Genomic DNA, 24,719 nt, shown 5'->3' on the forward strand with positions numbered 1-24,719 from the left:
CAGACACCTGTAGGTGCGGGACACGAAGTGGTGCAGGTTCATGCCTGCCACCTCCTACTTCTCAGGGAAGCCAGAGGCCAGGGCCTGCAGGGTGACAAGTGATCACAGAGACTCAGAGAGGACACTGAGCCGACTGACGCCTCCACCTGGACACCGGCAGAGCCCAGCACTGAGTCTGCAGGTCGTGATCTTCTGCCCGCGGTGCCCCCAGAACCAGGCGCAGGAGCAGGGCAGTGGAAGGCAGCACTAGTTGAAGGCAAGGATTGGCAAGGGGACTGAGTGGTGGGGGAGAGGGAGGGAGTGGACCCCAGGGACAGGGAGTGAAGGTGCCGGAAGAATGGGTCTGGAGTAGTGCAGCTCAGGGTTTCCAAAGGCTTGAAACAGAGAAGCCAGGAGGGGATTCATAGGAACAGGAAAACACTGTAGGGTGGGCGGCAGGGTCTGGGCTTCTCCAGAAGCGTGAAGCCCTGCCAGAGAGAGGGGGCAGGGAGAGGGAACACGGGAGCGTGAGAGGCTGTGGGCAGGGTGCCGAAGGAGTAGGCCCCAGGGAGATGAAGCCCTGAGGCCCCCAGTCCTGCTAGGGGCCTCTGCCTGCTGTGTCCTCTGACCCCCAGGCCACCCCGTCCCCAGACTCACCCACGACAGTGAGGTTGACCTGGGCCTGCCGGCTGCCCAGCTTGTTCTCCACCACCAGAGTGTAGCAGCCACAGTGTTCGTGGCGCGTGGCCAGGATGGTGAGCCTACTGCCATTCTCGCTGTTCTCCACCTTGATGTGCTCGCTCTCCTGGATCTGGGGGCAGAGAGTGGGGCAGGCGCTGCAGACTTGAGCCAGGAAAGGAGGAGGGCTCCGACCCCCACTCCCCACCCTTAGGGAATGCTGTTGGACAAGCGGTATGGGGCTCCGTCTTGTCTGGACTCTGGGCTTCCCCTTAAGGCCCCTCCTCTCCTGCGCCCAAAGCCAAGCCTCCCTGAGGTGGTCCAGATCTGGGGCGAGCAGGGAGGGCGCTGAGCAGGGCCTGGCAGATGAGCTCTGTCTGCACTTGCTGCCCCAGACCAGAGCTGAGGAGGGTCCCATATCTCAGACACGTCTGAGCAGAGTCCCCTACAAAGGCCACCCCAGAGTGTTCTGACCTCTTCTGTGCTAATACTGGAACCGCTAGCCACATGTGGCTACTTAAATTGTAATTAACTAAGTGAAATAGACCAAATATCCATCAACTGATGAATGGATAAACAAACTGTGGCATATCCAGACAATAGAATGTTATTCGACCACAAAAAGAATGAAGTACTGATTTACGCTACAACAAGAATACATACTATATGGTTCCATTTATATGAACTGCTCCGAATAGGCAAATCCACAGAGACAGAAAGTAAGTTAGTGGTTGCCAGGGCCTGGGGAAAAGGGAGGAATGGCTGCTAATGGGTCCAGGGTTTCTTTTTGGGGTGATGGAAATGTTCCCGAATTAGATCATTGTTTTGGTTACACAACTGGTGAATATATTGAAAACCACTGAATTGTACATGTTAAAAGGTCAAAGTTTATGGTGTCTGAATGTTATGGTGTATATAACAAAGCTGTTATAATGATTTTTATTAATCACAATTTAATTGATTGTACTAGTCACACTTCAAGTGCTCAGTAGCCACATATGGTGGTGGCTACCATATTGGATAATGGATACAGAACATATCCATCACCAGAGAAAGTTCTTTTGTCCCCAAAGGGGACCTGGCCAAATGTCTCTGAAAAGGGAGAGATTACATCTTCCTTCAGACACCACCAGGCCAGACAGAGCAGAGAGCAAGCATCCTTTGGGACGATAAGGCAGGCTTCTCAGCTTCATCTTTTGAGACCAGTCCTCCATTCCTCCCTGGTACTAGCCTCCCATCTGGGCCTTAGGACAATTTGAATGGTTTGGAAATAGAACAGCAGAGAACTCAGAAGAAATCTTCACATCCTCTGCAAAGTTCCTGATTCAGTGCCAGCCACTGTCTGGGACCTTTGTCGATCACATGTAAGAGGCACACATTACCAATATGGGCTCAGTGGAACGGGTGGGCTCCCCATGTCCCTTTAAGCTGGTTGTTCAGAAAGTCAGACATTTCTTTCATAGGATCATTATTAGAAATGGTATATTTCTGGGCCAGTAAGCCAAGGTTCTATTTAATGTACAATTTACGTATCCAAATACTCGGATTCACTTTTATCCCTTCAGCACATGGTAAGTTGAAGTTGTTACCACAGATAGGATTCAGTGGGCTAGCCCAGAATCACAGAAGGCTCACAGGATCTGAGAGGTCCTTTAGGTCACTGGTTCTATTTTCCTGACTCTGAGTAGAATTCTAGACTAAAATATCAAAATCAGGTGGGGGGCAGGCATGGTTTCCTTTTTTTCCTTCATACTGTTCTCTGTCACACAGATGGTCTGTAAAGCAGGTATTAATATTCGGAAGCAAAGGTTATTAACAACTCAGATGTGGGGGCCATTTCTAAGGCCCGGCTGATCAAAACGATGCTGCCGCCATGACAGCATTTCTCATCCCCTTCGGCCCAGGGGCTGGGAGGGTCATTCTCGGGCCACTCCCCTCCCTCACTGACCTGCTTTCGGAACTTCATCCAAGTACAGGTGATGGGCTGGGTGCCTGCCACTTTACCAAACAGCTCCACGGACTCTCCTGCGCGCACCTTTTGGTCCTCAGGAAACTGGATGATCTGAGGGGGCATGGCTGAGAGAGGACAAGTGACAAAGTGAGCAATGAGGAAGGAGCCTCGGACAGACTGATCTCACTCAGTGCTGCTGTCCACACTGGTCTGTTCCTCTCTCACCTTCTAGAGCCTTCAGGGTAACACTGAGGACAGCGGCCACTGCTCCAGAATGTCTAATCTCATGGGCCTGCTAGGTTGGTTCATGTCTTTATTTGGATTCTTCCAAAATGGCCCACACAATTTACATGGCATAATTTTCCATGTGTCAATTGCTCTGGAATTTGCATCTTACCCCAATCTACCTGCTAACTCCTTTAATTTTTTAAATGATTTTATTTATTTATTTGACAGAGAGAGAGAGAGCAAGCGAGAGAGAGAGAGAGAGAGCCAGAGAGCACAAGCAGGGGGAACAGCAGAAGATGTAGGAGAAGCAGGCTCCCCGTTGAGCAGGGAGCCCGACACCCAGGGAGCTTGATCCCAGGACCCTGAGATCATGACCTGAGTTGAAGGCAGACGCTTAACCAACTGAGCCACCCAGGTGCCCCCTGCTAACTCCTTTATTAATTAAGCAGCACCTTGCCTTCGAACCATCAGGTTACCCTGGCTGACAGGTTCAATAGGGTTCATGTCCTCAAATGTCTTTCACTGGGAAACAGACAAGGCTCTATATGACAAGGACATACAGAATAGAGCATTAAGACAGCACAGAGTAGATCACCTCCTTAAATGGCAGCGTGGAGGGCAGAGGGTTAGGCAGAATTTCACAGAAGGGATAGGAACGTCACTCATACTGTGTGATGCCATATGATGTCCCTACAGCTAGGGACACTACAGGGGAAGCAGGAGAAAAGACAAGTAGTGAGAGAGGGTAGGGTACTAGGCTGTGCAGAGGCTCTTGGGGAAAGTTTGGTCTGAATAATGCAGAGCTTGAATCAGGGAGGGGCAGTGGTGGTCTCCTGGGACCCTATACCAGTGCTCAGTCTAGCTGGGCAAAGGAAAAACCCCTCATGGCAGATGACTCTTGCCCCCAAATGCTCCTGGTGGCCAATTACCTGCCTTCGGAGGTGTCTTGGGGGCGGGTTTCTTTTTCACAGTTGCATCACCTGAAAAAGAGACATTCACAGGTTATTTTCTGTCAATCTGGCTTTTCACAAAGCTCCCGAATCCTAGGAGCCTTGCCCGCTGCCCCTGCCCCAGGCAGAGCCCTCACTTGAATGTGTTTTTCAGGAGATCTTGCACTCCTGCATAGACAACCTCACAACTGAGTGAATATCAGTTCTCAGAGTGGGGGAGGAGGCCCTCTGTAAGGGTTTCTGGAGCCTCCATTGAGATAAAAACTCAAAAATGCTTGAGTCTCTGTTGTCCATTTCAACGATGATAACTCCACACTCAGTAACTATTCTCTCACCCGAACTTCAGGAAACTCAGACAGGAAATTATGTCAGACAAACCATCTAAAATTAGCCTTTCATGGGCACCTGGGTGGCTCAGTTGTTAAGCGTCTGCCTTCGGCTCAGGTCACGATCCCAGGGTCCTGGGATCGAGCCCCGCATCGGGCTCCCTGCTCCACGGGAAGCCTGCTTCTCCCTCTCCCACCCACCCTGCTTGTGTTCCCTCTCTCGCTCTCTCTCTCTCTGTCAAATAAATAAATAAAATCTTAAAAAATAATAATAATAAATAAATAAAATAAAATAAAATTAGCCTTTGGTGTGGATCCAAGGGTCTCAGGCTTCCTTTGGGTCACAGACTGTGGACTAGTGGCTTTCATTTTTTTTGTGTTTGCTGAATGGATCAATGAATGAATGACTAAATGAATGAACCCACCAGTCTCTTCTATTCCTACTCCATTCCTTCCACTTTCTCCAAGTAACTCAAATAAGAAAAATGACCCAAACAGACCAATTTCACAGCACAAACCTATTCATTTGGCTAAACAACAATATGATGAATACCAAAAATACCCTCAGCGATTTTCATGGCTTGTTTTCATCTTTCTTGCAGGTCTTTAATCAAAACCTATTTATCCAGGTGGAATGAGAATCTATGCACACACAAATATCTGTATGTGAATGGTTATGGTGGCTGTATTTGTGATTGCCAAAAGCTAGAATTTATCCAATTGTCCCCCAACTGGAGAATGGATGACCTATGGTATAGTTATACAATGAAATACTACTTATCAAGAAAAAGGAACAAACTACTGATACACAGAACATAGATGAATCTCAATGACTCATCTTTCTCTAAGAGAGGCCAGACTCAAAAGGCTACGAACTGTATAATTCTATTTCTATGCCTCATTCTGGAAAAGGCAAAACTATAGGGGCAGAGAACAGATTAGCGGGGGGTGGGGACAGGTGGTGACCGTTAAGGGCACAAAGACATGTTTTAAGGTGGGGGAACCGTATTTTGATTATGGCACTAGTTATATGACTATATGCAGCTGTCAAAATTCACAGAACTGTGTCCTAGAAAGGGTGAACTTTACTGTATATAAGTTATACCTTAATACAAAAAAATGGGAGTCACTTAACCAATGAGATCTTCCCTGACCACTCTATACCAAATAGCAACCCCCTGCCCCCAGCTCTTCTCATCTCCCTTACCCCCACTTTATCATCCCCCCCCCATGGCACTTAGCACCATATAACAAACTATATATTTACTTGTTTATTTACTGTCTGCCCTTCCCCTATGTCTAAAGCAAAAGGTTTTCGAGGGCAGGGACTTTTTCTTTTTTGCTCACTGCTGTATACTCAGTGTGCCTGGGACAGAGGAGGCACTTGGTAACTATTTATTGAAGGAATAAGCAGTGGTAACGTTAGCAATTATTCACCCACAAAGCTTCACCTCTGCAGATTACAGAGAAGCAGCCCTGTGTCCTGGCTTGGACATTGCTGTGTGCCCACAGGCAAGTCAGCTGACTTTGCGGATTATCAGCTGCGCATCTGTAAAACAGAGAGCGCGGCTACCCACCTGAGAGCCACGCAAGGACTGTGTGAGGAGGTGATTTCTGAGATCACAGAGCTGATGACTACCAGGCCTGTGGTAAAGCCCAGGGTGAGGCCCGCTTCCACCAAATGCACCCTGGCTTGTCACCGTTATCGATCCGCCTGTCCATCTCACCGAAACTTACTGAGGGCCTGCTGTGTGCCAGGCAAATGCCAGTCAGCACACACCCCTAACCTGGGAACTGAGAGGAAAACCACACACATGTAAGAAATCAGAGCTCGTCCTCAAGGGCTTAAATGTCAAGGCGTGTGGCCCACAGGAAAGGCTTTTTTTTTTCCTTTTGTCATAAAGGATATTGATAGGACAACTGGCAAAATTTGCATAAGGTCAATAAATTAGATGATTGTATTGTATCAATGTTAATTTCATGTTTTGATCACCAAACTGTGGTTTTTACAAAGGACTGTCCTTGTTTTTAGGAAATATACACTTAAGTATTTGAGTGTTGAGGATACCATGTGTGCAACTTACTTTCAAACTACTCATAAAAATTATATGTACAAATATGTATATAAGTGCATATGTGTGTGTAGAGAGGTAGAGGGAAGGAGAAAGGGAAAAAGCGAGGGAGAAAAAATACATGATAAAGCAAACATGGTAAAATGCTGATATTTAAGGAATCAGAGCAAAGGGTATACAAGAATTATTTGTACTATTTTTGCAACTTTAAGTCTGAGATTATTTCAAAATAAAAGTTAAATAGGAAGTTTTTTTAAAAGGTTTTATCCAGGGGTGCCTGGGTGGCTCAGTCGGTTAAGCATCTATCTGCCTTTTGCTCAGGTCATGATCCCAGGGTCCTGGGATTGAGCCCTGCATTGGGCTCCCTGCTCAGTGGGGAGCCTGCTTCTCCCTCTCCCTCTGCCTGCCATTCCCCCTGCTTGTGCTCTCTCTGTCAAGTAAATAAATAAAATCTTAAAATAAAAATAAAAAATAAATAAATAAAAGGTTTTATCCAGGGGGCACCTAACTGGCTCGCTCAATCCTTAGAGCATGCGACTCGTGATCTTGGGTGGTAAGTTCAAGCCCTACGCTGGGTGTAGAGCCTACCTAAAAAAAAAGAAAAAAAGAAAAAAAAAGTTTTATCCAGACAACACGATTAGGTTGTTCAAATGAAGGAGAAAGAGCATGCACTGTGGGCTGAGGGGATGACTAGGCAGGGATCGATGGTGGGACACAGGACGGAACTCAAGGCTACAAACAACTGAACTGGAGACAGAAAGGCCCCATGGTTCAGGAACAGAGAGTGGCTTGAGTTGAGGATCACGGTGATGTTTGGTGGAGGCTGTCCGGAGTGCGGGGCTGGGATTAGAGAATAGCGGTATGAAGGCAGTGTGACAATTTAAATTAAGGAAAATAAAAAATTCAGCCCCTCGGTCATAGTAGTCAGGTTTCAAGTGCTCGATAGCCACACGGGGCTCGTGGCTACCATACTGCACAGACACAGAACATCGCTGTCCTCACAGTGCTGGTCTAGAATCCCAAGTCTGAGAGTTAGGTCTTTGTCCACAGTGAACAGGGAGTCCTCACGCAAACAGCAGTCCAGCTGGGCTTGAGGACCCCTGGAGGTCTCCTCACCTCCTGGGGACAAGGCTATCCAATTCAGAGGCTACTGCCATCCTTTGGGAAAGAAGTGATCAAGGTCCAACCTTGGTAAAGGCAGCAAAAAAGAAAACACAAATAAGAGACAGAAGAAAAGTTAAAACAATTAGGGGCTGAAGGGAGGTATAAAGATTCCTTAGAGATTTCTGGCTTGGATAAATGGGGAAAATCCTAGTGACAGAACACAGAACTTGGGAGTGAAAGAGGAGGCATTTAGCTTGGTCCGAGTGAATGTGGTAGATGAAAGAATTAAACCCGCTTGTAGGCTAGAAGCCCCGGATCAGAATTCTAGAGGGAGGCTGGCGGAGATTGGAAGTGAAAGACTCCAGAATCAAACATGTAATCATAATGGAAACTGTGAGGATGGGTCAGTTCTTTGGGGGAAAGAATGCAGTGCAAGATGGGAAGGGGCCAGGGTCTGATCCCAGGCGATGCCCATGGTGAGGTGCTTGGATGAAGGAGAGGGCTGTGGACCTCAGCAGATGGAAGGAGGACTGTTCCTGAAAGCAAGGGTGGAGGAGAACGGGCCCGGGGGATGTGGGCGTCAGGTATGACGAGCGCTGAGCGATGGGGTGAAGTGTGAGAGGGCAGGTTCCATGAGATGGTGGGGTCAGAAGTCACTTCAGAGGAGATTCTCAAGGAAACAGGTAGGGAGTCAACTAACCTGACACGAGTTCTGGGGTTGAAGGGACAAGGAGAAACAGGGTGACAGAAGAAGAAATGTCAAGCAAGGTTTCTTCCCAGGTGAGAGAGGAGTACAGGTTTGAAAGCAGAAGGAGAGGGAGAGCCCCAAGATGGAACAGCATGGGAAAGCCCTTAGAAGCGGGTACCAGATGGGTTCTGGAACAGGAGGCTGAGCCACGAAGCCCCTCCCTTCTTCATCTAGGGCTGCTGGGAAGGGACAGGCCCTCCAGGGACGCTGAAGGGCTGGTACCACAGCCAGGATCTGACCTCCTGTGGAGAGCGAAAGCCATCTGTTCAGAGGAGCTGTGTGGGGTTGCTGTTACTCGCTGAAATGCATCCCCCCACAATTTTTATGTTGAAACTCTAGACTCCCAGTACCTCAGAATATGACCATATTTGGAGATACGGGCTTTAAAGAGGTAATTAAGTTATGGTGAAGCCATGGGGCAGGGGTCCTAATCCAAATGGACCGGTGTCCTTAAAAGAAGAGAAAATTTGGACACGCAGAGACACCGGGGTACATGCACAGAGAAAAGGCCACGTGAGGACACAGTGATAAAGTGCCCATCTGCAAGGCAAGGAGAGAGGCCTCAGAAGCAACCAAGTGTGCCAACACGCTGCACTTGGACTTCAGCCCCCAGAACCGTGAGACAATACACTTCGGTTGTGCAAGCCCCCAGTCTGTGGTATTTTGTTGTGGCAGCCGTAGGGATGGACGCAGCTGTGGATGGGCTCTGGAGGCTGGGAAGGAGCGCGACAGGCCTGGAATGGTGGGCCAAGAGCAAACAAGGAGGACGATGGCAGCACAGCATGAAATCACACGACCCCAAAGTCCCACTCTACGCTATTCTTGGCAGCCCCAGTAAACCTACATGGTTAGAAGTAGAGCCCGAACTAGTCTCTTATCTTCTTGTGTCACCGTTAAATGGATCGAGGGCCAAAATTTTATGTTTGTTCTATACATTTGCATCTTCCTCTGTTTGCATTGGTTAGCATTTGAAGCTGGTTTGGTTCCTATTAGTAAAGACAGTTTTAAATGTTAATGAAGTTCTGTATCCTCTGCCATACATATTTTATACAAGCATCTGCTGAAATCCATTAACTGTGTTCAGGGCTTAGAAGAACATACTTCATGGGTCGGAAAGCAGAATCCCGATTCTAAAACCTGGTTTCTCACAGAGAGCTGGACTCAGTGCCTGTGGTGTCTAAACCACGATCTCATCGTCCTTTTCCCCATTGGGTTCTTTCCCCAACAAAACACCAGCCAGCAGGGCACCTCACATTGTTTCCAGGTCATGAAAAAGGAGATAGATTCCTAGGTGATTCATCAGGCTCATAAAAACCAGATGTGGCCAAGGTAGAAACAGGACCCGAGCCTCCTGTTGCCTCTACTCCAGCTCACTCTCTACTCCATCCCCAAATCCAGGCCCTCGAGACTCTTCTCTGTCCCCTTGCAGAAAGGCAGCGGGCACGGGCTCTGGAGCTGGGCTTGGGTTTAGTTACTGCCCTGTCGCTCCCTGAGCTGTGTGACGTAAAGCATGTCACTTAGCCTTTCAGAGCTTTAGTTCCCTCACTCACAAAATGTGAAGGGGAGAAGGAAAATTTGTTGTAAAGCATTAAGCTACGTTGTAAAGAAGGTATCGTACAGAGAGTATGCTCTAATACCAGCCCCCCACCCCAGTCACCCCTCTTCCCCAGACGGATCCCCAGGGGACTTCTCTGTTCATTCCTTCACCTATTCATATGTCACACTGTGTCAGCTGAGCTCTGTACCTACATGACATCGTTCATGCTGCTCCTGGAGCTCCTTCTCCCAGTGCAAGTCCTCAGTGGAGGTAACACTCCTGCTGGTCCAGATGCTAAAACTCTCAGCTCTCCTTGGGTTACTAACTAGTTTCCTCTACTCTGCAGTCACCCATCTTATTGTCTTATTATTAATGTCAGCCCTGTGTCTCTCATTCCCTTCTCCAACACCTTACACGTTTGCACCAGCCATTGCCAGAGAGGAATATCCTAGAAGGAAAATAAAATCCAATGATCTTTGCAAATCCCGTGGCAGCTATTGGCCACATGGTCAGGCTAGCAGCTAATATCCTCCCACTGCCTGCCCCTTGGTCCGTCCCTCTGAGGAGGAGCTCAGTCCTTTTGCCCAGAGGGTCAGCCCCAGGCAGCAATTCTTCCTGGCCTAGCTCTGCTCCCCAAACTTGGTTGCCCTTGGGGTACTTTGCTCACTGCTGCTCTCAGAGTGCCTCTTTTTATCCCTCTCTCTCATTTTAGCTGGAGCCCAGGCCTCTCTCCTCAGCCCACCTATACGTCCCATTACCTGACCGTCCCCTCCCCTGGCATATAGTGCAAGCCCAACGTGCAAAAGCAGATCGAGGATCTTTTCCCCAAACCTGCTGCTTGCCCCTCCCAAGGCCCCCTTCCTACCATCTCCTGTCACTAACATTGGTCAATTCCACCCACTAAATACCTCCTTGGTCTGCCATTTTCCACATCCCCACTGTCACTATTCTAGTCCCAACTGTACCACCTCTTTGGCCTCTGGGCCCCTGTTCCCGCCCTAATACAGCCATCATTCCGAGGCCATCAGTTCACTGTTTAAACCTCTCCAATGCCAGCCACTGCCACTGAAGATTGAGTCCAACTCATCTTACAAGGGCCTTCGAGATCCATCCCCAGCCCTCATCCCATCTTCTTTCTTACTCTTCCCTCTTGGGGAACTCAGTCACCCAGGCCCTTGATGCTCAATGTCAGTGGTTTTCCAAATTGAGTGTGCATTATGAACTCCTGGGAAATTTGCTAGAAATACAGTTCCTGGCTGTCTGGGGCATGCTGACGCTGCTGGGCCCTGCCTCACCCTTTGGAGGGGGCTGTTCTATCCCCCACACCCAATGTCTTTCTGTTTCTGTAGCACCAGCCTTCTGCCTTCAGCTCTTCTGCCACCTCTGGTACCTTCTTCCAGCAGCCTGCAGCTCACGCCTCACTACTGCCTGGCTGGGCTCCATACCCCTTCGAGGTGGTCATATGTCAGCACTCACCAGAGGCATCATAACTGCAGAAACCCACGGCCAACACGCATACACCACAGCAAGCTTCCTGGGCACAGGAACAGGGCCCATTTTGTTCACCTTTTGTACCCCCAGTGCCTAGCACGGTACCTGGCACATGCTTGGAAAGCTATTAAAGGAATGAGCGGAGCCCCTGGGGATCTCTGTTAACCTGGGAGTGCTCCAGAACACTCCACCCCAGCCCTGTGACCCTGATCCTGGGAGATAAAGCCCTGGAGCTTGAGTCCCTGTGCGATTTCCCATGAGAAGGAGCTGCCTCCTTGCTCTGTCACCAACTACACCAAAGCTGTTGTCGGGTGCTGAGCCTTCTACTCTAAAGAGGAGACTGAGGCTGGAAGAGGTGAAGCAGCCCAGTGAAAACATCATGAATCAAAGCCTGACCCTGGAAGCCTGCTGGGAAATCGGGGGCAGGGCTGGGGAGGGTGGCCTCCTGTCTGAGCAACCCACGGATTGCTTCTGCCCCAGCCTGCCCAAGCCCTGACTGACTCCTTGCCTGGTGAGCCTTCCTTCTGCCCCGGCATGGGGGAGGAGGTCAGTGTCCACAGAAGCTTCCAGACTGCTCAGTCTGAAGGCACAGGAGGCCTCTCCCATGAACCAGCAGGGCGAAGACCTGAGCAAGCACTTGGGAGATATGTACAGAGGCTGAGGGTGGGTCTCTCAGCGTCAAAAGGGTCTGAGACAATGGAAAGCAAAGGAAAATTAGGGAGGTAGCACCAACAGCTTCGGGTACACGGAGGTCCCTGGATGTCTGCTTCTCTGGGGACATTTCCCTTTTTCGGTAGTTAACTAAAAATAGACATCAAACCCTTTGCAATTCCCCAAATCAGCATTAACTTTCTACTGCAGGCTTCTGAAGGTGACTCAGGCTGGGTGAAGTATGGAGGGCGCACTCACACACAGGGCTGTGCAGGGAAGGAGGGTGGCTGTGGGGACCGGAGGAGGGAAGGCTGCATCCCACTGCCCTGTGCTCGGGCAGACGCAGGGCCCTGGGACAACCCCCAACACTTCCCCATTGCTGGCACACACGGGGCCCCTTCCAGGATGTCCTTCTAGACAGACCTGTGGAGGATTATTGGTCATTTCCCCAGAATTAACATCCCCTCATAGGAAATGCTGTCATACAAGAAGATTCCAGAGGAACACTGCTCTTCTTTGTCATTGCAAACACTCATCCCCCAGCCCCCAGGACACAGGAGGCCAGGATGGTTGTGCAAGAGGCACCTGGCATGGCCAGGAAGGCAGCACCAGCGTCCTCCCTGGGGAGGACTCATCCTCCCACTTCACGGGATCACGGGACAGGGGAAGACTGGGGAAGGAGAGGAGGGGGAAGTCACAGGGTCCCATGCGTGGCAGGGTGGGGGGTGACTTTAGGCATTATCCCTCCTCACGGAGCAACACTTGGGTAGAGAGACCCTGGGAGTTGGTACCAGCTTTCAAAGGCATTTGTGGAGATACCCCAGTTTTTCTTCCAGGATCCCAGTGTCAAGCAAATCTTGATGCCAAATCTCAACCCGTCTAGCATTTCCTTCTAGCTCTTTGAATCCTATCGTGACTTAACATTCCCCATGACTTCAAGAGAATATTTAAAAGAAAGATGTGATCCTGGGGGAATCTTTCAGGAAACCTGGGCACTACTTCGGACATCCAAAGATGCTTTCAAGTTGACGTGACTTTTGGTTTTGGAGAGAGACACATACAGGAGGCCAAGGCAAAGGTATCTAAAAAGCATAATCTGGGATGGCCCATCACGGTCACTGAGGCCAAAGTGACCAATGTCAGGCCAGTGCCATGCACAGAGTACAAAGGGGTGTTCTGTCTGCATCATCCCCAAATCCCAGAAGTGCAATAGAGGCAGGGACCCTTAAAGCCTGGGAACTCATGAATCTATTTGAAAAAGCAAATGATTATTATATCCCTACCTCAGGTTAGGCACTGACATTTCAGAAATGAACAGGCCCTGGTTCCTGCCCTCAAGTTATCAAAGTGCCCTATGCTCATTTATCTCTTTTCTAAAAGACCATCAGCTCTACAGACTGATAGGAGGAATCCCCAAGTCTGTTACCACCTGGCATTGCCACGTCTGTATTCTCTAAAACAAGCTCTGAAGCCCCATCAATGTTCCATGCCAATCCCCTCCAGCTGGAATACCCGAGACCTGGACGTTCCGCTTAAAGCCTCCTTCCCATCAGGATGTTTCTGTTATCGGGTAAAACAAGTGATACTTACTGTAGCTTCAACCCATCACATATTGGATGATATGAAGGGGAGTTAGCTGACCTCCCACCTGAACTGTATCACTCAAAAAAAAAAAAAAAAAAGCACTTCATTGAATAGACTGATGTCAGAGCTGGAAAAGCCTGGGCTCAGTTGGAGATAGTCCCCATCTGACAGGCCCAGAAACAAATGGCTTTGACCAAGTCCACATGTTCAATCAGAGGCAGAACCAAGACTTTTGTCCCTTGCTTTCTAGCCTAGTGGCTTTTCTGGCTATGTCTTGTGCCCGAGCACTGCCCCAGAACCAGGCACAGTAAAGGGGCATCTGGAGGTCCAGCGAGGATGCTGCCATCTCCCCATGCCTACTCAACCCAGGCAGAGTCTTAGATGCTTCTCCCCTGGGCCCGTGCACTTCTCTCTTGTTCTTTCTCCAAAGGTAGGGGACAACCACTCTGGACTGGAGGAGTGGATGAAGTGTTCTAGGAGTGCTAACAGTAAGTTCCCAATGAGGGGTGAAAAGTAGCATTAAAAGGAAATCAGGACAATTGACAAAAACTGAATATAGACCATGCACTAAATAGTAGTATGGGTTTAATGTTAAATGTCCTGATTTTAATAACTGCATTGTGGTTATGTTCTTAGGAGATACACGATGACATATCTGGAGATCAAGGGCATGATGTCTCTAATTTATCCCTAAATGGTGTATGTAGATCTAATCTATATGATGCATGGTGAATATATACAAATATATACATAGTGTATCTATATCTGTATGAATATCATGAATGGTGAATAAATTTATAGGAATACATACATAGAGAATGCTAGGGTGATAGAACAAAACGTAAGTAATTGGTGGATCTAAGTAATGGGTATACAAGAGTTCCTTCTACTATTACTGCAATTTTTCTATAAATCTGAAATTATATCAAAATAAAGTCATAAAAAAATTCCTCTTGGGAGGCTTGCGGCAAATACCCCAACAGGTCTGAGGATCCCAGCGAGCATGGTGGGGGTCGCCCTCCTCGTCCCTTCAGCTCCCATGGCAGCAGACCCCTGCCCCCTCATGGGTTGGGGGGAGTACTGCCCAGGTGTGTGTGGACAGCACAAAGTATGCCTCTGAGACCAGCAGGGCACGGGGCTCTGCAGCAGGAACATGGGTCAGGGTTGGCCTCACAGTTCCCAGATCTTACCAGCTGTCAGACTCTAGGCAGGACACTTCAGGTCTCTAAGGCTCAGTTTTGCTCCTCTATAAAATGGGACCAACTACTCGTAGCTCAGCTGAGTGAGACCTGTCTGAAGTGACAGAGCCTGAGCACCTGACGGGACACCTGCTGCACGGGGGCTGGGCAGGTGCTAAGTGAGCACCTGGGTCGGTGGGGGGAGGGAGGGGTGCTCACAACATTCCTTCTGGCATCTGTGCAGTTCCTTTCTCCAGTGTTTCAGCAATGTTACCATTCCACTTCAACCACATCACATTCCTCTCTCCTTCCTAACCTGGCCCAGAGTTCCCCGCCTCCCAAATCACCGCAAACTGCCACTCCTCGCTCCTGGACTTGTGACTTGGGGTCTGGCACGTTAGCTTGTACTTCTGTCCATTTCCTCCCATCCTGCCACCTGGGTTGGCCGATGGACTTGGCTTTCCCCTCACGGTCCTCAGCAGGACTCCTAGGGGCTCCCAGGCCACTGCGTGGACATGTGCCATCTACCCTCACACCTGACAGCTCGCGCACAGGACTGAACAACACAGCTGAGGGTGCGGAGGTCGTGTGGGGAGGGATCTGGCTATGATCTGCTTGACAAGAAAAACACTTGGCCTTCCCTCGGTTACTGGCAGGAGAGATGGATTTCCTAGTTAGATTAGGTACTTCCCAGCCCTTGAAAAAAATGAACACACATATACAGCCAGAACACTCGGGGACAAGAGAATCTAGACTTTCTCATGGGGTCAGAGATGTCTGGGATGAAGGATGGCTATGGTAAGAGAAAAAGACAAGCTGCAGAGGTGTCCAGAATGCATGATGTATTTACATCTGCATATGTAAATCCTCAGAAAAAAACAATTGTGAATATAATTGAGGAGGTGAGTAGAACTGAGGGTAGATGAAAGAGGGCTTTCATGTTGTCCCTGGCACATTTCTATACTTCTTAGCATGTTTAAGGAAGAATGCATACATATGTAATTAATAAATACTACAAATTATCCCAAAAAGTGAGAATAGAATTGGAGGTGCAGGTCTAAAAGACACCTCCTTCATTTTCTATCTCCGAGCAGCTACCTTCTCAGGAGCCTTCAGGAAGGAAGCTCCATGGTGTTCTACAAGCATCCAGAGAATTCGAAAGGTTTCTGAGCACAGGTGTGTAAGCAGGTGGAGGGGCCACCAGAACCACCCTGCTGAAGCTCTCTGTGTCCAGGGGGTGATGGGTGGGGTGATGAGAGGCTGGGCGGATGGACCATTCAAAGGGGTCCTTACTGTACATGGAGACACACTCTTCCATTTCTTTGGGGTGGGGGGTGTAAGACGTCTGTCCTGTCTGTGACTGTGACCCAAAGGCTAGAGTAAAAGTCCCCTTCCACAGACAAGTGGGGTCTGCTGGAGTTAATCCACTCATGAATGTGTTTATTTGCTATGAGGGAGACAAGCCCTTTCCATCAGCCCTGCCCTTTCCCCTAAGCAGTACCACTGACTGAGCCCCACTCCGCACTCCTTCCAGAGGGGTAAGAACCTTTGCTTCCAGCTCTGTTTCTGGCATCTTGCTCCCTCCCTAAAGAGTGGAGACTGTGGGCTGGTACCAGAGATAGTCTCAGGACCTGGGCATGACGGGCGCTGAGGCAGCACCATACTTAACAGAGGCAGGAAAGGAGACTCCCTCTGCTTCTCCAGCCCAACAGTGCAGGCTCACCGTGCTTCAGGCCTGACCAGCTTCACGCTGGAATGGGCCAGAAGCTTGAACAAATACTGAAGCCTGGATCCTACCCTCAGAGATTCTGATTTAACTGAGCTGGGGTATCCCAGCAGCAGAGGTTTCAGAAGCTCCCCAGGTGAATGTAATATGCAGCAGGGTTGAGAGTTCCCATCCCAGAATTGGACGATGACAACTTGATTGGCCTTTCCCACAGCCTTCCCTCCTCCAGCACAAAGGCCCAGCTCTCGGGGCTGCTCACTGTCTCCAGCCTGTTTTCTCCTTCACTGCTCTCCCCTTGACCCCACACCTCACTTCCTCCAGGATCTGCCTGGAATGGACGTGCCCGAGCTGAGGACAGGAGGCTGATGACGACCCAGCTCAAACTCCACGCGCTCTAGCTTCTGCTCCCAGGAGAGGTGAAGGATGGCTCAGACCCCTATGTCACAGGCCCCGGGTGCTCTCCTAAGATCCCATTTTCTTGTAACAAAGAGAGCACAGGCCCAATCCTCTTGGAAAAGAAAATCACCAACCCATTCTTACTAGGTTTTTCTTACAATTATTTATGCATTTCCAGCAACTTATTAAATGTCCATTCCTGATCATCTGAGCTCCCCACTTTGGTTAAATATCCATTAGACATTACAGTTCCAGTTTGGCTACCCCACATACTGAAGGCTGAGCATCCCCCTGACAGCTGGCTGGTATGTACACAAGGAACCCAAGCTCATCGTTAGGAAGGTAAATATGTAGTTCTGAAAAGAAGAGAATAAAACTAAGTCACAGAACTCTGCCTTGTCACAGAAAAAGAGACTCAGCCTTTTAATTAATCAGGTTCAGTCACTTTGCTCCATTAGTATGGGTAATTAAGAGCTTGTCTTTTTTTTTTTTAAACATAGAGTGTATGGGGGATGTTCAAGCCACTCCATACCCTCTGTTAAAACTGGGGTTTCAAAGCAGAGTTTTAATAAAATGAGACCAATAATTAATCAATAGGGGAAGCCAGGACCGCACTATGACTTTTGTGGTCTCTATGCACCTTTGCCTTCATGAACCCCTTCCTCCATTTTAAAAAAGAAGAAAAAAAATGATATATATGTATATACACATACATACAAATTATATTTTACAGCTGCACTAGTATAAAGATAAATATATTAACGTTATGAGTTAAAACATTTTTCTTTGACCTGAAAGTTTAGTTTTTCTTCCACTTCTATAAGAGATTAGATATTTTTGTGGGCCCTGCGTGCTGTGCCTGATAGCTCAGTGGGCCCTGGTCCTCCAGCTGAGACCCAGGAAGAGGGAGACTGTCCTGGAGAGTCACTGGAGAAGCTCCTTCCCTGAGTAGCTATTTATACTGCAGTAGCAACCCGATTCTAGGAGACTCCATAGGCCCTTCTATGAGCAAGGCCCAGCGGCAGCCCTCAGGGCTGGAGGGCAGCGAGCCCCAGCCACATCACCAGACACGGGGCAGCAGGGCGCTGCTGAGCACTCTGTGAGTGCGCGAGGCCAGGGTCACTTTGAAAGCAATGAGGTGGCCTTTCGGTGGGAGTCTGTCTCACGAGGGGAGGTGCTCCCAGAGCTGAGGCATGCTGGAAGGGACACGGCATTTCCAATGCACACTGGGGAGCCCAGTCTGGCTTGAGTCTAAGATAGGAGTGAGGGGCTGGGGGCGGGCTTGGAAAGAAGGGCCAGGCCGACGTGCGAATGTGCGTGTACAAGTGTGGCGGGTGTGCCGGGACGGTGATGTGTGTGAGGCTCCCTTGTCTGGGACTGCAGCCAGGAGTGGTAAGATCTGAGCTTAGAAAGGTCTACCAGCAGGAAAGACTCACCTGGGAGGAATCGGGAGGAGACTGGGTGAGAAGTACAGAAGGCCTGAGTGGATGTGGTGGCGAGTGGACGTGGACGTGTGGAGGCGGGGAGAGGTGGGCAGGGTCATGTGGCCGCTGGCCCGGGCACTGGGACTTCCTAGGGCTCGCTGGGGTGCAGGCGAGGGGGCTGGGGCTCTGATGCTGGCCCCCAGTGCTGGGCTTGCCTAGAGGAGCTGAACAAGTACTTACTCTCTGTTCCTAGCATGGGAGGAAGAGAGCTCTTGGGCCTCCGGGCTTTCATCTCTGGGGCCTTGGCATTCTCCTTGGTGGGAGCATCTGGAACAGAACAGGTAACCACAAACATCAGTGGGCTACTGCCCAGGGAAATGAGCCGAGGAGGCATCTCAATAAAAAATTCCCACCCCGACCAAAATTAGAGCCCCGCCACCCCGTCCCACTCCCCATTCCACTCTGGGGGCCCCCAGTGCCTGCTGGGCAGACGGCGCCTGCCACTGGGCACCTTACTCCACAGAAGCACCAAAGAAGGAGCGTCCACTCCACTGCGCCTTATAAAGCAGGTGGAGAGAGCACAGTCGCCCAGGCAAGATGGATAGACAGGCTGTCCTGGGAGCTAGTTAACACGTTCCCCTCTACGGCAGGCACGTGCTGCCAGGAATCCCATCACTGGCAGGGCTGGAGGAGAGTCGGTGCCCTCTGCTTACCTCTCTCCCATCTTTTTCCCTTCACTGGGCCTTCACTCACTTGGGCTAACCGCTCTGCATTTCCCAAAGCCTGCTCTGTATAGAGCGGTCTCTCATACAGAAGAAGGAGAGGACAAGGCCCTTGCCCTTGGCTCATGGCCTGAAAGGGGCCTGCACCTTCTGATTTCTCAGACTGCCTTCTACACGTGGCCACTGACAGACCTCCAGACCAGATGAAGGCCTAGCAGACAGCCGGCCTGCCTTTCCCGACCCCTGGATGGAGCCTTGGGCCCGTTATGGGAGCTTCTGCCCCCTCCTCAAAGTAAACCCCATGAAACCCTGCAGAGCCTTCTGGGTAGACCTGAAATGGGACATGGGTGGGTGTACAACTCTTCAAGCCTCTCCTTCACATTCCCTCATCCATATTAATGCCAAGTGTGGACAAGCCCAGGGGAAACTCTCCCTTGTTGGGGCAGCAGAAAAACATCGTACTGGGCTGGGCATAAAAGGCCTTACTGGGCCCGGAGGAGACTGGGCTTCAGGAAGTATTGGGGAAACCACCCAGGAACTTGGATAAGAAGCAGCTGGTTAAACAGCTATCACTATGCTCCAGCATTTTCCCCAGGAGCATTTTCCCTACAAGGCACTCTCTTCAGGGATGTGCTGGGAGGGAGCCTCCCGCTCTGAGCCCCTTCCTGCCATTCCCTTTCCTGCTCCTGACGAGAGGAAGCTCAGAGGGAGGAAGGAGGGGGGGTGGGACTTTCCAGCCAAAGCTTGGGCCACATTCCTGTGGCTTGGCTGGGGAGGAAGAGACATCTTGCTGTCCTGACTCCTAGACGGGGCAGTCCTAGCTGCTAATACATGCCCTCTCCCAGGCCAGCTCCTGGGGCTTTGCGGGGTGGACACAGGTTGCACAGAACTAGGGCCTGGGGATGAACCCTTTCCCAGCACATGGACTTCTGATGCTCCCATCTGGATGCATTGCTCCTTCTATATGGCATTGGCCTCTCTTTCCTGCTTCAGATGGTGGATCTGCCCATGTAAATCCCCCGACAAAGAGTCAGGCTGCCTTCCCCACCTAAAGCCTGCCCACTCTCAGTTATAGCTGGGTCATCCGGGGCAGAGGCCTGGTGCAGGCACGGTCCAGGCTCACCGGCAGCTCCAAGGCACACAGGCCTTCAGGGCCGGGGAGACAATCTCCTACGAAGTCAGCCGAAAGCTGTACACATGTCACTACAGGAATGATGAAGGGTAGGCCTTAAGAAGAGCTTCCTAGCAGTGAATGACAGGGAACGGTCCTGAGGAAACAGCTGGAAGAAGGCCTTTTAAGCAGCACTTGATAACCTGGCCCCCTTCCCTGCCTCCATTCCTCACTGTTATCCTTCTGCCACCGTCTGTTAGAGCAAAAGGAACCCCAGACGGTGAGTCAGGGGTCCCTGTCTTCCTTAGCTGACGCTGCCTGTGGCCGGTCTCCTCAGCGGGCCGGCCATACACGGGGTTCCACGTGCATATGGACGGAGAAGCAGAAAGTCCCATGGGGAGGGGATGGGGATGACTTCACTTCCTCACACTGGGTATTTACCCCAGGCCTAATGGTCATTCTCAGCTACAGAAAAATCTTCAGCACATGTTTGTCAACCTCTGTGTTTCTCAACATGGGCTGCCCATTAGCAGCACATGTATCTAGGTCTCTCACTCCCCAGATCCTGGTTTAATTGGTCTAGTTAGGGGCCTGGGTGTCAATAGGATCCAGAAGCTCCACAGATGATTTTAATATGTCACTCCCCGTCTCTCTCCTCAGGCTGTGTGTGTACATGTGTGTATATGTGCCTGCGTGTCTAGAGGTGGGGGTGGGGCCCAGGGAGGTCTCAGGGACTAGTCTAAGAGACAGGAATGCCGACCAGTGCTTCCCTTGATATCTGGGGATCAGGGTGCCATACACCAGAGCATGAGTCTGTGGTTCCCTTGTTTAAGGCCCTCCCTTCAAGACCTGACAGGCACCAATGACAATTAACAGAAAGCTGCACCCCAAAATGTGTTTGTTCTCCCCCTTTTTAAGGAAGAGGAGGAGAGAGCCAAGTATGCATAGACAGTTCTGTGCTCCTCGGCTTGGATACTCTCTTTGCCTGTCTTTCTTCTGGTGAGTTCTGGGACACCACAGGAGGGAGATAAAAAAGAATCAGGGTTGTTGTTGTTCTTGTTTTAACTGATGCATAACTGGAGGCAAAAGCCAGCAAAGGATGAGAGACCTGGTGCTCCTGGGTCCCTAAAGAAGGGACACAGAGACTGGGACTCCTTCTCTCCTCGCAGGGTTGTGTCGGCCTTCGCTTCCAAGCACCCTTAGAGTACAGACCCCAGAGAGGAGGGTTCTAGCTTTGGCTTTGTCATCAGCAATCTTGGGATCACCAGCAAATCATTTCAACCCCTCTGGGTCTCTATTTCCACATCTGCACAAAGGAAATAACACTTAATTCCTCTACAGCACAGTGTTAAAAAAACTCAAAGGAGAGAGTGGTGCTCGGAAAAGGAGAAAAATGATCATTTACCTACGAATTCACCCCTCCTGCTTACCACGTTTCCTCACCTTCCTCCGCATCTGCTTTAAAATTCTCCACCTTCAAAACGCCCTGCCTGACCGGCCCCTACCCGCACGCTGCGTGTTGCCCGCCTCCGCATCTGTGCTCAGCTTCTGAGTGCTGGCTTGACACTGACGAGAGAGTAAACTACTGTCATGTGTTCTGAGCTTTGTTCTTAGAAGTTCTGTGCACTTTATCTTTCCATCCGACCATGAGGAAAGGGACTCGAGTTTCCCTTTCAAGCCAGGCACACCCCTAGACTTGGAGCACCCCCACCAGGGGTGAGACTCGCTCCCTCCTCCCTCAGCAGTCCTCCCGCCCCGTGGGGGCTGGGCACACACCACAAGCCACTAGCCCTCCGTGAGAACGGCAGCGAGGAGTGGGCTGGAAGGACCATGTGCTTAATCAGAACCAGCTTTGTGCTTGCATGGATGCCCAGGGGACAAAAATAATAGTAATACAAGTCTAAGCGCAGCTTGTATTTTCTATTTTAATCAGTTGGTGATGAAACTGAACTCCATTTCTAGATCTGGACCCCAGGGCTGGAGTCCATTGCTGGCCTGGTTGTGCCCCCAAAGACGGATGGGGGAGGAAGATGGCAGCAGGGAGAGGTGGGGGGCCTCTACATGGAGTGGAAAACGCGTCCTTATATGGGCAACGGCTCACCCCTTCCACTCCTGGGCTAGCTCGGACCCAGCCTCCAGGGCAGCAGTTTTGTTTCTGTCTTCCCCAAGAGGTTGGTTCCCTGAGATATAAGCCTAAGGCAGGGGGAATGAGGTGTCAGGAGGCTTCTAGAAGGGGGTCCAAGCTTCCAGGAGCTCCACAAGGGGGCAGGGCAGAGGGGCTGGCCTCTTTCTCTGCCTGAAGGCAAGCAGCAAGCTGGCATCATCAGAAGAGAGGGCGCTCCAGGCAGGAGACAAGCTTCTTTCTGGCTCTGCTGTCTGGGGCCTGAGTCCTTGGGCAAGTTTCTTTCACCAGGAAACCAGGAATCATACCCCAACAGAGTGAATGAGATGGGCTACTTAGTTGGTGCCTGGCATGATGCTACATGCTTTATCTGCTTGCTTCGGGTTGAACCATACCTTTGCCAATATTCAAGTGTCTTTGGCCTAGCAGAACGGCAATTTTATTTAGTTCCATCTAATGCGTGTTAGCTGCCTGTGATGACCGGAAGGACAAAAGTGAAAGTGGGAGCAGACTTGTTACTAAGGCAGGACCTTGGCCAACGAAAGAAGGGTGCGTCGAAATCCACTCGGTCCCAGGCAGGGCTGCCCGCTGGCCATGGCCGCAGGAGGCGCGGTAGCGAGGCGCCAAGGCTGCGCTTAGATGCCCAGCCAGCTAGTTTATTAGCCACGTGGACTTCAGCAGGCCGCTCAGACCCTACGCGCCCTGATTCAGGCTGGTCCATTATCACGCTGCAAACCCCCTTGTCACAGTTACGAATCAGCCTCGGGTTGCCAAACCCAATGGCCAGTGCTCAGGCTCACCTTATTCTCCTCGGCAGCCGCATCTGACACACTGATCCCATCATTCCTTTCTTATTGAAGTGGCCACCGTTTGGCTTCGGGGACACCCCTCTCCGGCATTTCTTCCTGTCCCACTGTGGCCATTCTTTCTCGGTCTCCTCTGCAGACCTCTGTCCTGCCCTCCTTCTCCTCCTGCCCCCTCCATCCACGTCCACCCTAGGGACCTCGCTCAATCCCAGGACATTCAGTGGCCTCTTATGTGGATGGCTCCCCATATCCTGGCTCCACCCCTGACCTCCTAACTCAACTCCAGGTTCATCCAAAGGCCTGCCTATGTGACATGCCCACCTGGATGTCTGATGGACATCTTAAACTTCACAGGTGCAAAATTCTGGTTTGTCCCCCACCCCCTTACATGCCCATCCAGAAAGTAGGACCACTGTTGATCTGTGCTTCCCCATGAAAACCAAGTCACCTCTGACTTCCCTTTCTCTCTCTCCATTTCCAACTCATGAGCAAATCCTATCAGTTCTACCTTGAGAATAGGTTCTGAATCTGATCACTTCCCACCTCTTGCATGGAGTCCAAGCTGACATCAACTCCTGCCTAGGCCATCACAGCAACCATCCAGCTGGTCTCCCTACTCTCCCTCTTACCCATCCTGGGTCTGGTCACTGTGGTCACCTGAGTGATCCTTCCCAATGTCCAGAGTTGGCCCACCACACTTAGAATAAAGTCTGGTCTCCCTGTCACAGCCTACAGCCTTGCAGATCTGACTGCTGGTCCTCCACACCTCACTTCCCACCTCTTGGCCCCTGGCTTACGGCTCAGCTCCCCTGGCCTTCCTACGGCTGGGAATGCGTCAGGCACAGTCTCCGTTCAGAGCTTCGCTCTTACCCTTCCCTCTTCCTTCTTCCTTCCAGACTCCTTCTCGCTTCCTTCAGGCCTCTGTTCCATCATTACTTTTTCAAAGAGGCCTCCCAACCACCCTCTCCAACAGTAACGTTCCCTTCCTCACATCCTGCTTTGCTTCCTTCGTAGCACCTGCTGCTGCCTGAGATTCTATGATAGATCTGTTCATCTGTATTACCGTCTCCCCCTCACTAGAATGTAAAGTCCCTGAAAATAGGAATTTCCTTTTTGTTCACTGCTTTTAACCTAGCCCCTAAGCAGTGCCTGGCACCGGGATGAATGATGGCAGGGATGTGCCCACTGGAACGTCACCTCCTACCACGCATCTGCACGACGACTCTCCCTGGTCACAAAGCCCTTAATCTCAACGGTAGCTCAGGCCAGATGCCCTCAGCCAGGGTAGCTGGGGAAGGGCAGCCTAAGCTGCCCTGTCTTGGGATTTTGGCTTGCAAAGAGTTTTGTTTCCCGACCTCTCACCTGAGTCTGAATAAGAGGGAATCGGTCACTCAGGCCAGGTTCTGCGTGTGGGGCTCAGGACTGGGGATGGGGGGACAACCAGGTGAGCAGCCCCTCCTGTCGGCCAAGGGCAGGACTGCAAGGAAGTATGGGGGGATTTCCCAGCAGGAGGGCTGTTACTAAGGGAGACCTGGATGTCTCAGAGAGCGGACACTGGCATGTTATTCACTAGACAGAGAGGCCATGCCAGGTCATGGAAATGGTAGGTTTCAGAACCAGGTGCGCCCAGGTGTGAATCCTGCCAAGGTGACTCGTGTTCTAACTCCCTGCACATGGTGGCTCCAGGGGCATGGGCTTTGGGATCAGAGGCACCCAGAGACTCTCCTGTGAACTGTGTGACCGGGAAGGCTGCTGACCCCCTCCGAGCCTCGGTTTTCCCACTGAGAGGTACCATGCCTGACTGTTGTATAAACTCAAAATGCACAAGGGTCTCAGGGCACAGCAGATCTGGGAGGTCAGCTCTTGTCCCTCTGGGTGAGTTTTCTGGCAAGTCCTTATCCACTCCAGGCTTCAGGTGCTTTTTGGGGTATAAGT

At 50.7% G+C, this 24,719-nt stretch overlaps 1 protein-coding gene across 6 annotated transcripts in view; it reads right to left on the reverse strand.

Annotated features, from left to right (window-relative positions):
- MYLK (myosin light chain kinase) overlaps nucleotides 1–24,719 on the reverse strand; it is a 176,209-nt gene that overhangs the window by 45,830 nt on the left and 105,660 nt on the right. For 5 of the 6 annotated variants that reach the window (XM_064571010.1, XM_045903007.3, XM_045903006.3 and 2 more), the window contains 4 exons: nucleotides 18,264–18,350; nucleotides 3,766–3,816; nucleotides 2,606–2,733; nucleotides 637–790 (listed from right to left, as the gene is read on the reverse strand). In XM_064571010.1, coding sequence (XP_064427080.1) covers nucleotides 637–790; nucleotides 2,606–2,733; nucleotides 3,766–3,816; nucleotides 18,264–18,350 — 420 coding nt within the window. Of the gene's footprint in view, nucleotides 1–636; nucleotides 791–2,605; nucleotides 2,734–3,765; nucleotides 3,817–18,035; nucleotides 18,207–18,263; nucleotides 18,351–24,719 lie in introns of those variants that run through there. The other variant, XM_045903009.2, reaches the window with a different exon arrangement.

Source organism: Mirounga angustirostris, unplaced genomic scaffold (genome assembly GCF_029215605.1).
Source record: "Mirounga angustirostris isolate CCGP_5_RB_7025 unplaced genomic scaffold, mMirAng1.0.hap1 SCAF_1, whole genome shotgun sequence".
In the NCBI taxonomy this organism is placed as follows: Eukaryota; Metazoa; Chordata; class Mammalia; order Carnivora; family Phocidae; genus Mirounga; species Mirounga angustirostris.